This window comes from Electrona antarctica, assembly GCF_951216825.1.
Source record: "Electrona antarctica genome assembly, chromosome: 20".
NCBI lineage: Eukaryota > Metazoa > Chordata > Actinopteri > Myctophiformes > Myctophidae > Electrona > Electrona antarctica.
This window is the reverse complement of record NC_136801.1, coordinates 2,207,008-2,218,644: the sequence shown is the minus strand read 5'-3', so window position 1 is coordinate 2,218,644 and position 11,637 is coordinate 2,207,008. Positions and strand designations below refer to the sequence as shown.

The 11,637-nt window shown below is 47.5% G+C and overlaps 1 protein-coding gene across 1 annotated transcript; it reads right to left on the bottom strand.

Annotated features, from left to right (window-relative positions):
- Positions 1-3,119: 3,119 nt before the first annotated feature.
- Positions 3,120-10,778, bottom strand: fbxo45 (F-box protein 45). The gene is made up of 4 exons (XM_079490273.1): positions 10,327-10,778; positions 7,801-8,054; positions 5,915-6,271; positions 3,120-4,116 (listed from the first exon to the last, which is right to left on the bottom strand). Exons 1-4 carry the CDS (start codon positions 10,598-10,600, stop codon positions 3,931-3,933), a joined length of 1,071 nt encoding a protein of 356 aa, XP_079346399.1. The 5' UTR covers positions 10,601-10,778; the 3' UTR covers positions 3,120-3,930.
- Between the last annotated feature and the right edge of the window lie 859 nt (positions 10,779-11,637).

The following is an 11,637-nucleotide window of genomic DNA, read 5'->3' as shown; positions in this document are numbered from 1 at the left end:
TTGATTCCAAGTCAGGGTGGTGGTACCCAGGTTGATTCTAAGTCAGGGTGGTGGTCCCTCGTTCACAATCAGTTGATGAAAACCCCTGTACAAAATGATGGAATGCATGAATATCATGGCAAAAATAAAAGTTGGAAGTGACAAAAGAAGGGAAGCTGGGAATAAAATGCTTTCTTGAAAACCCTTAAACCTAGGAGAGAAGACTTAACATTATCTTGTGATTTGGACATCGGCAACACATACTTCATAGTATATATAATGTGTAACTTGCAGCATTGGAATGGAAAGGCACGCAAAACAGAAAACATTAAATAAACTAGATAAAGTGCCCCTCAGGGCACAGGTCTCCACCAGGGCAGGTCAGGTTGTGGCCTCCTGGTGGCGCTATTATAGGCCAATGTGAAAAGGGTGCCATTTCTTCTTACGCCTTGGATGGCAATTGGATGATTTGAGGCATTTTGTTCCAAAAATGTGTTTTGCAAAAGTCCACCTGTTGGTGGCGCTATAACAGGCCAATGTGAAAAGGGTGGGATGTATTCCTCAGCCTAGTAGGAAAGTCTGTGAAAGATTTCACGTAAATTGCGCGCAGCGTTCATGATTTGAGGCTTTTTGTTCAAAACGGGCCAATGCTGCAAACTTTGAAAGCCAATGTTAGCCAATTAGGATGGAATATGAAATATCGGACGGATGCGTCTTGAACACATGACTATAGAGATACTGTGTAACGATTTGCGGGATTTTTGGACAGAATCTGGTGGAGTAATATCCAAAAATGTGTTTTTCAAAAGTCGGCCTCCTGGTGGCGCTCTAACAGGCCGTTCTGGAAAATTTGGGGCAGAGGTTCATCGTTGGCATCCAGAGAGTGTGCGTGCAAAAATTGGCACCGACCGGGTTAACGGTGCCGGAAGATTGGGGTGCATACTTAGTTTAGACTAGTCATTTGTTAGACATGGGTTAAGGTTAGGTTTAGGTGTGCTGCCCTGTGGGTACTAACCTGACTCCGCCAGATGGGGCAGCAGAGAGTACACGGCCTGGCCAATCAGCAGCAGCTAGAAGCTAGAAGCTGCTGCTGATTGGCCAGGCCGTTTTGTGGCCGGGCATCAAGTCTGCCTGAGAGTTCCCAGATGGGAGCAGGAGGGTACTCTCTGCTGCCCCATCTGGCGGAGTCAGGTTATGTGGGTACTGCACCCCCGGAGATTAGCTGGTAGCAGACGGACGGACACACACACAAACATATCTCTCCCCATGCCTTCGGCCTGGGCAATGCAATGAAAACACACAAAACGCTAGTTTGATTCTGGCAAGTTACGATTGGCACCAGGTCGACTTTATTTCCAGGCTTCAATCATGATGACCGACCCCACCCCAATAGTACCATGGATAAAATCTATTCATAATAAATAGTGTACAGTATAATACTACCAAGAGCACATTAAAAAAAGTACACACACAGTAACATTATGCACGCCTATAGCTCCCATCGCTGGGGTTACTTCCTTCTATATTAACCCATTGAGGACTGAGACCGGTTTCTGTGTCAGTGGTTCTCAACGTTTTTCATGTCAAGGACCCCAAAAACTAGCTCCAATTGGCCGCCGACTCCCACCTGGAAATATGTAGTTCCAGGGACCCCCCCCAGTAGCAGAGTTAAAAACATATATATATATATATTCAAAGATTTGTGCCACATTTTCACGATTTTTCCAAAAATAGCAAGATCTACAAGCTCGTGGCGCGGCTCGGTGGCAAGCTACGAGCTTGTAGATCTGCTATTTTTTTCAATAGCTAAAGTATAACATAATATGCTTAAAACACCAGAAGGGGTTCCCGTCCTGAATGGGTGAACAGGGGCGATGGTGCGTCGGTCTCTAAAGCCTATATATACTGCATTATGTGCATGCATGTTCGTGAGTATTTATTTATGCTAAGACATACAGTCCCGGCAGACGTTAAAGGAGAATTCCATGGCTTCCAGGCTTTCTTACCTTTATTTGTAGTTGTTACGTCCCCCACCAAAGAGGTCCAGGTGTTATTTGTAGTTGTTACGTCCCCGACTAAAGAGGTCCAGGTGTTATTTTCTGCAAAAGCGCATTATTGGCTATTTCCCCTACCATAAGCCCACAATGAATTGCATTGAATTGAATGGGGCTATGGGGTGTTAGTGCTAATTCGCTTATTTCCATCGCTCAAAAATCAAATAGTAAATAGTATCCCAAGCGGCACACTTTACTACTTATTTCAATGGAAATAAGCGAATTAGCACAAAAACCCAACCCCCATTGAGGGCTTATGGTAGGGGAAATAGCCAATAATGCACTTTTGCACAAAATAACACCTGGACCTCTTTGGTGGGGAAGTAACAACTACAAATAAAAAGGTAAGAAAGCCTTCTAGATTGGAATTCTCCTTTAATTGCCGCCACACTTGGTCCAAAATGTCCCCATTTTTGCCTATAGATATGGAAATATCGGGTCACAGGTTTTGGCGTGAAAAGAAATCACTGCGACGCGTTTGTGTACTAGTGCGTTCTTCAACCACGACGAAGCCTTTCCGTTGCCTCATACAGTACGTAGGCCAGACTTTGATCGTAATTATAACTACCTTGTTCATTCATTGACATTATATATTTTTAAAGTATTTGCCACATTTCATAGTTCATTTTGGCCTTACTCAAAACAGACGTGAAGCCGCGAGAGTAAAAGTTTCGGTATAATTTGTCCACCCCCCCAAAAAAAAAACAATATATAAAAAGAAAACCCCGTGAATCATAATATTACCGCGCCGTCGTGAAAAATAAAAAAGTCAAGCAGCTTTAAAGCAGGTACTTTGCACGTAGACATGGAAATACCATCACAAGACCCCCCCGATTTCTATTTCACACGGAATCTCTGCCCCCCCCCCCCCCCCCCCCCCCCCCCCCCCCCCCCGCCCCCCCCCCCCCCCCCCCCCCCCCGCCCCCCCCCCAAAAAAAAACAATGACTTTTGGTTTCCACTTTCAGGATATGCGAATGGAAATATTTGTGGCAGAGAACACACACAGTCACTCTCCTCCTTGTGTGGAAACCATGACATGGAACCACTTGCCCCCCCCCCGCCCCACCCCAAAAAAAAAAACAGGCTTTAGTAGACTATTGGTCCGACTGTCATTAGACCGACAACCTGACCCTATACTTCAAGCACGGTGCAACGCACGTCGGACCAACGCATGTTCGGGAGCGACGGACGTTGTGGTTTCCGCACGTCGGGACCTTTGGTTGCGCGTGCATCCCATCCCGGTGCAAAACGGGCATCACGGTCCATCGGAACAGAACGAACACACAGAAGGCCCCTGCATTCGCCCTGCGCCGCTCCCGTTTAGTTTTTGACACAGCTTTTCGTTCCTCGTTTCACTGCCGTTCCGGTGGCCGGGTGGGAAGCATTCCTCTCTCAGCAGGGTTTGTGACCCGGTCGGGAGCGGATGGTCATGGACGTCATGTTGTAGTCAGGTCACTCAGGTGGTTTGTAGTCCAAGTCATCTGGCAGGAAACCATAAGCAGGGAATCAGAAGAAGTACCCAAAATAATTCCCCCGCGATCATAATTCTTTAGGGCCTACCCGATCTAAAATCCTCGATGCGGCGTAGCTTTGCTGATTTTTTAAATAAATGTGAGTGTACTTTACTTTCCAGAGACTATTATTCAGCATCTGTATACCGTTGTTATCCCCCGGGGGGGGGGGGGAGAATTCTATTATATTGGCTATAGGCCCTTATTATTTTGGGTAGTTCTCATTCCGTTTTTGGTTTCTTGTCTGATGACCAAACAAATCAGTGACTACAACATGACGTATAAATGACCATCGGCTCCAGACCGGGTTCACACGGCGATTTAGTAAACACAGACCAAGGCTTTCCTCCGAGGTGGGAAGCCCTGGTGAGGCCAGTCGCCAGGCTTAGCCGTCCAGAGGCTGGCCCAGGTACACCATGGTGACTTCGGTGTTGCCGTACACGGCGGAGACGGCGGGGAAGAGGCAGGCTTTGGGCAGCCCCCGGAAGGCCACGCCCAGGAACTCGAAGCCCCTCTCGAAGGCCAACGTCTTGTCGTCCATGTCCAGGATCACGCGTATTCTCTCGCCGATCTGTGGACGGACAGACAGACAGACGGACAGACAGGCGTCGTTTTAGAGGTGACGGAGCAAAATCTTAATTTTGCTGGCGATGTGCACAAGGATGAACACAAGGATCAACATCATAGAAAACGGGGCAAGAGTGAATTTTAACTATTTTAATTTTCTACGTCACAAATGCGTTACAAACATTTCAGCTATCCAACCTTTTTCTACACACCGATGAAGGCTGGATAGCCGAAACGTCTGTCACCTCATTGGTGATGTAGTGTAGATTGTAAAAAATAGGAAATAGTTCAAATTCACCCTTGCCACTGTGTGTGCGACTCAATGTTGATCTATTCTATTCTAAATGGATAGCGCACCAGACGTAAGAGCACGGCGGTTACAAGAAAAGTCATGAACACGACAGGATCAGCCTCAGATATTGTCTCTATACCATTCATATGGAGTGCCAGGGACATGTGGAACATGCATATGCAATGGAGGAGTGCCACTATATGACGATAGAGAGTGCCACTATATTTCCACACTCACTGTGGGCGGCGGTGGCTCAGGGGTAGAGTGGCTGGATGGTAACCGCAAGGTTGCCAGTTCGAACCCGGGCTCCCCCAGAGTTAGTGTCGAAGTGTCCTTGAGCAAGACACTGAACCCCTAATTGCTCCTGATGTGCAGGTTGGTGCCTTGCATGGTTTCCGCCGCCATTGGTGTATGAATGTGTGTACTATGAATGGGTGAATGTAATGCACTGTACAATCTCTGTAAAGCGCCTTGGATAAAGGCACCAATACCATTTACCACTCCAGAGGGCCACATTGCATATCACTGTCTATATTAATTTATTCTTTGCTATTTTTTAATTGGAATCCTGAAAAGTTATTACATTTCCAATGCATTCAGTTATGGTTATGGTTATGGTTATGTTAAATTTATGAACTAAATACAATTACACTGGACATAAAAAAAGACAATAACATTGTAATACTAGTAATTAGCTGAAATCAATAATATATCATTATTCTGATATTAACCTGAGGGCTGCCCGCATTGAGTGAAGGTGGGGGCCACATGTGCAGAAAAGGAATTACAAAATTAAGCTCTAAAGCAGGGGTGCCCAGACCTTTTTGACTTGAGAGCTACTTTCAAAATGACCGAAAAAATATTATCCCATTGCTGAAAATAGTTCAAAAATGTACCTGAGGGGGCTTTGGAATAGCAGCGATGGCGTTACATAATATGACAAATACACTTGGAATGGGAAATAAAGGGGGGTGATGCAATTGTTTTTGGCGCAAAGTATTCCATTGTAGGTTAACAAGCAATTTTTTTTATCAATCAAGTCACCTTAATTCAAGTGTCAAATTATTATTTTATGTAGTATGTTTTAAGGACATGTCATGTGATCTGCCTGCACAGCCTTTGTGATCTATTGGTAGATCACGGTCTACCTTTTGGGCACCCCTGCTCTAAAGATAATTAAAAATATATTTACATATTAACCCATTTTGACCTGAGATCAGATTCTAAAAATGTCTTCTACATCCTGACAGTTTTCTGAAAAAGCTATGTTTCTATGTCAGTCGTTCTTCGATTTTTCAAAAATAGCAGACCTACAAGCTCGTAGCGCGCCACTCGGTGGCGCGCTACGAGCTTGTAGATCTGCTATTTTCAATAGTTAAAGCATAACATAATTCTAACACCAAAAGGGGTTCCTGCCCAAAATGGGTTAAGTACTCGGATTTCGGGAGGTGCAGTTCCAGACTCTATATAGCATTCGGAGATTGTGTGGAATAGTTGTCTGGCCCCTGACCTGATATTTCGGCGCGTTGTTGCACTGCGGGAAGTTGCCGCTGACCTCCCCGTTGTGCAGCAGGTTGTTGTCCACCAGGTTCCAGCCCCAGCTCTGGTCGTCGCTGCCCAGCAGCGCCACGTAGCCCTGGCACTGCATGTTGGCCCGCTTGGTGGCGAGGCCGATGACCGCCACGGTGCCCAGCGGGCCCTCCCACCAGATCTCCCAGGCGTGGCGGCCCTCGGAGAAGCCGATCTTGCCGCGCGCGCCGTCGGTGCTCTGGGCGATGGGGTTGCGGTGCAGCGTGAAGCCGTTCTTCTTCACGTAGACGTTGCGCGAGCAGTCGTGGGAGCTGAGCGCGTGCTGGAAGGACTTGAGCTGTTTTGGAAAGACGGTACACGGCGAGGTTAGGGAAGTGGTTCCCAGGGTGGGGTCCCCGGGGACCCCCAGGGGTCCTTGAGGGAGTTCCAGGGGGTACCCAGCTAAATTATAGTTTGGAACCAAATGGACCCATATGGATCTGTAACTCAAGAGTGTACAAATGTAACTTATATTATACATATATTTTACAATATAAATGGGGGTTCCAGAGATAGAAATGCCATTAAATGGGGGGTCCGTAGCCTAAATGCACAGTAAAACAGAGGGTCCTTGAAATTAAACTGGTTGAGAATCACTGCTAGAGCCGTAAATATCTTCTCTTATGGGGGTCCCTGGCATATCTTCTCTTATGGGGGTCCCTGGCATGTCTTTTCAAATGGGGGTCCGCGGGCTAATTAGTGTCAATTTGGGGGTCCTTGGCATGAAAAGGTTTGGGAACCACTGTGTTTGGGAAGGGAATTATCGATTAGCCCAATTAGACCTGAGGTCGATTCTACAAAAAGGACCCCAAAAATGTAATTGGCCGCTGACCCCCCATCTGAAAATATGTTGTTCCACGGATCCCCCCCCCCCCCCCCCCCCTCCCCCCAGAGGCAAAGATATGAGTTTAAAATGTTCGCTCTGAAAGAATATATACATTTTTTGAAGAAAAGACAAAGAATAAAATCTGAGAATCTTAATTTCCCTCAATATCTAACATAAAGAACAAAATGTTGCTGATATACAGAAAGAACACAAAAGGCATATCATGTTCCTCATAATCAAATATTTATTTGACCATTTGAGATACAGGGCTGTGGCTACCAAGGTGGGGGGGGGGGGGACTTTTTTTTAAGCGGCCCACATGTGCGTTCCTCTGCCATGCGTCACGCATGCACAGACAGCATTACATACTGTATGTATAAAGAGCGTCGCAGTCCCGCCCCCTTTCATGACGACGCCAGGCCCAGGAAATGATTCCCAATGCATTTTTACCATAGACATTTCAAAAAGTATTTATTTAAAGACGGTTACGCCACGGACAAAGCCAACTCGAGTCGTGACAACTCATGACAACAAACACAATATTATGGACCAAACAAATAATTACAAAGAAGAAAAACAACAAAAAAAGTGTTGTAACCTGCCGTTTTTTTCTTCTTTCTAATTATTTGTTCGGCCCAAAAAATTGTGTTTGTTGTCATGATTTGTCACGACTCGAGTTGGCTTTGTCCGCGGCGTAAACGTCTTTAAATAAATACTTTTTTAAATGTCTATGAGGAAGAATCATTTCCTGGGCCCTGGTAGGGGGCGGGACTGCGACGCTCTATAAAGACACAATTTTAGGCCAATAAAAAAACACTATAATACCAAATGTCCCACTTGTCCACCTCGACTGCCGGACTACTCCATTCAAGTCAATGCAATGACAACCACATTGTGCTGTACTTAACTGTATTCAACAAGAACACACTCAAATCCTCAGCTCCAATCATTGCATCTTTCATGGCACTGATCAGTGATCTAATCAACACAAGGACACACACCTTGCTCTTGTAGGTGGGCAGGTTGCACAGGATGTCCGAGCGCAGCGCCTCGTCGCTGAGCTGGCGGGCGATCAGGCTGCGCCACACCTCGCTGTTCTCGTCCGCCAGCACGGCGTTCCAGTGCCAGCACACCAGGGAGCACGGCATCAGGTCCTCCAGCTCCAGGTACGAGAAGATGTGCTCCAGGACGCGGCAGGGCAGCCGGCCCGCCACCCCACCCCCGGGATGGGGGCTGCAGCCACCGACAGCAGCACCTAATGCATGGGGTGGAAAGAAGAAGATGAAGATGTGCTCCAGGACGCGGCAGGGCAGCCGGCCCGCCACCCCGCCCCCGGGATGGGGGCTGCAGCCACCGACAGCAGCACCTAATGCATGGGGTGGAAAGAAGAAGATGAAGATGTGCTCCAGGACGCGGCAGGGCAGCCGGACCGCCACCCTGGCCCCGGGATGGGGCCAGGGTGCTCCAGAGGACCACTATATTTCCACACTCGCTCCAGAGGGCCACTATATTTCCACACTCGTTCCAGAGGGCCACTATATATCCACACTCGCTCCAGAGGGCCACTATATATCCACACTCGCTCCAGAGGGCCACTATATTTCCACACTCGCTCCAGAGGGCCACTATATTTCCACACTCGCTCCAGAGGGCCACTATATTTCCACACTCGCTCCAGAGGGCCACTATATTTCCACTCGCTCCAGAGTGCCACTATATTTCCACACTCGCTCCAGAGGGCCACTATATTTCCACACTCGCTCCAGAGTGCCACTACATTTCCACACTCGCTCCAGAGTGCCACTACATTTCCACACTCGCTCCAGAGGGCCACTACATTTCCACACTCGCTCCAGAGGGCCACAACATTTCCACACTCGCTCCAGAGGGCCACTATATTTCCACACTCGCTCCAGAGTGCCACTACATTTCCACACTCGCTCCAGAGGGCCACTACATTTCCACACTCGCTCCAGAGGGCCACAACATTTCCACACTCGCTCCAGAGGGCCACTATATTTCCACACTCGCTCCAGAGGGCCACTATATTTCCACACTCGCTCCAGAGGGCCACTATATATCCACACTCGCTCCAGAGGGCCACTATATTTCCACACTCGCTCCAGAGGGCCACTATATTTCCACACTCGCTCCAGAGGGCCACTATATTTCCACACTCGCTCCAGAGGGCCACTATATTCCACTCGCTCCAGAGTGCCACTATATTTCCACACTCGCTCCAGAGTGCCACTATATTTCCACACTCGCTCCAGAGGACCACTATATTTCCACACTCGCTCCAGAGGGCCACAACATTTCCACACTCGCTCCAGAGGGCCACTATATTTCCACACTCGCTCCAGAGGGCCACTATATTTCCACACTCGCTCCAGAGGGCCACTATATTTCCACACTCGCTCCAGAGGACCACTATATTTCCACACTCGCTCCAGAGGGCCACTATATTTCCACACTCGCTCCAGAGGGCCACTATATTTCCACACTCGCTCCAGAGGACCACTATATTTCCACACTCGCTCCAGAGGGCCACTATATTTCCACACTCGCTCCAGAGGGCCACTATATTTCCACACTCGCTCCAGAGGGCCACTATATTTCCACACTAGCTCCAGAGGGCCACTATATTTCCACACTCGCTCCAGAGGACCACTATATTTCCACACTCGCTCCAGAGGGCCACATTGAAAATTTCTCTTCTGGTAAAACATAGCCAATCTACAAGCTCAAAACGCGGATTCCTGAAAAAAATGCCCGCCACCCCGCCTCCGGGACGGGGGCTGTAACCACCGCCAGCAGCACCTCCTGCTGTGGTGGAAAGTAGGGATGCTCCGATCAGGTTTTTTGGGACCGATCCCGATCACCGATAGTTTTTCTCATGATCGGCCAACAACAGGCCCGATACTGTTTTGAATATTTCCAAAATTATTAAATGTCAATACTATAGTACAGAACAAAAACTGCTAAGAGGATCAAACCAGAAAAAGCACTATTAAAAAAAGACTTGTTTACATCAGGGTCCTCCAGTTTCAATTAATGAGTAACAGAGTATTTCTACATTGCAATATTGATACTTTTTACTGTAAAAATATACCCGTATGAAGTGAAGGGCACTCATACATCATCTCATTCCAGCCAATCACAATTTGCGTCCTCGCCTTCGTCTTCAATGTTTGTGTTTAAACAAACACTCAAAGCTGGCCATTCATTGCCAATGGCATTCAACATTTGTGTGTACAGTTAACACAAACACTCAAATCTCAGCTGGCCATGCATTGTCATTCAATATTTGTGTTTACACACACACACACACACACACACACACACACACACCCTCAAAGCTGGACACACATAGGAGGGACCCCTCAAAAACACTTGTTTACACCAGGGTCCTCCAATTTTCAAGTATTTCTATACACTGCAGATTTGCAGTATTGATATTTTGACTTATATAAGTTAAAAAAAAAACGTGTGTATGTATTTTTCTTAATAAATCTCCACGCACTGACCTGCTCCTGCTACCCCGCCCGCCGCCGCAGCAGAAGCCCCATAGGAGGGAGAGGAGTTGTTGCTGCAGCCGGCGGAGGCTGCGCCCATGCCGGCTTGGGCGGAGGAGGAGGACGCGGCACCACCACCAGAACCACCACCTCCTCCTCCAGAACCTCCACATACCCCTGCTCCTCCACCACCCCCTCCTCCACCTCCTCCTCCCGACATCTTGTGGTGTATTATAGATGACGCCAGCCGACAGAAGACGTTCTTCTTCTTCGCCGCCCACACCATAAATGTTGTGACATCTACGAGGAGAAGAAGAAGAAGAAGAATGCGCGGATGTGTAACATTTTTTTTTTAATATAAATTAAAAAATGTGGCCCTCGTTTGAATTTTTAACGTGCAAAATAAACAGAGACTGAGAGAGAGGGAGGAGCCTCCCTGCCTGGCGTGGCGTGCAGTTGCAATGATGGCTGAAGAGATGGCGCTGGTGGTGTTGCCACATTGTGGGGAAGAATCAGCAGCCAGGTCTATGAAAATAGGCTATTTGAAAATAGCAGATCTACAAACAAACAAAAAGAAAGAAAAGAAAAGAAAAAAATATATAAATTTGGTATTTGGGGTCCCTGTCACAAAATATATTTTTTAAATGGGTGGGATCCTTCCTTGGACAAATACATTAATCTGGGGGTCCTTCCTTGACATGAATTCAATGTGTGTGAATCACTGGTTTTCTGATAAATTGAAAATGGAGTACCCCAATGGTCCTGGAAACATGGTCATTTGAGCGGTGCCTGACCTCTCCGATGAGTCGATGACCAGCTATAGTGTCCCTAATGTTATAGTATGTCTATGGATTATTATGCATATAGCAGAGTGGCTCAGAGCCTCAGCCTGATGATGGCCCTTAATAGTCTAATATCTCCCCTGGTGGTGCATAGGGATATACCTTTGGTCTAGTGGTTAAAGATGTTGGACTTTCACGTGGGAGACCTGAGTTCGAATAGCGGGCGTTACACATGTAGCCTATGCCTCTCTCTCCGTCTCTGTTTGAGTACAGAACCGGGACAGCGGTGTTGGCACTGTTGAGCAGCATACAGGGCAGGCCCATTCACACTGACCACTATAACTATAACATTACAATATGTATAACTAACTGTACCGTACAGTAAGGGCGACTGTGGCTCAGGAGGTAGAGCAGGTCGTCCAATGATCCCTGGGTCGGCGGTTCGAATCCCGGCTCCTCCTGTCCACATGTCGAAGTGTCCTTGGGCAAGACACTGAACCCTACATTGCCTCCAATGAGTCGGTCGGTGTGAGCTCGCCAC

Excerpts from the sequence above, each read along its gene's own strand:
- fbxo45 (XM_079490273.1), bottom strand. The coding sequence starts at position 10,600 with ATGGTGTGGGCGGCGAAGAAGAAGAACGTCTTCTGTCGGCTGGCGTCA. Across the intron at positions 8,055-10,326 it reads GGGCGGGGTAGCAGGAGCAG|GTGCTGCTGTCGGTGGCTGC; the intron begins GTCAGTGCGTGG and ends CCCATGCATTAG. Across the intron at positions 4,117-5,914 it reads ACAACGCGCCGAAATATCAG|ATCGGCGAGAGAATACGCGT; the intron begins GTCAGGGGCCAG and ends GTCCGTCCACAG.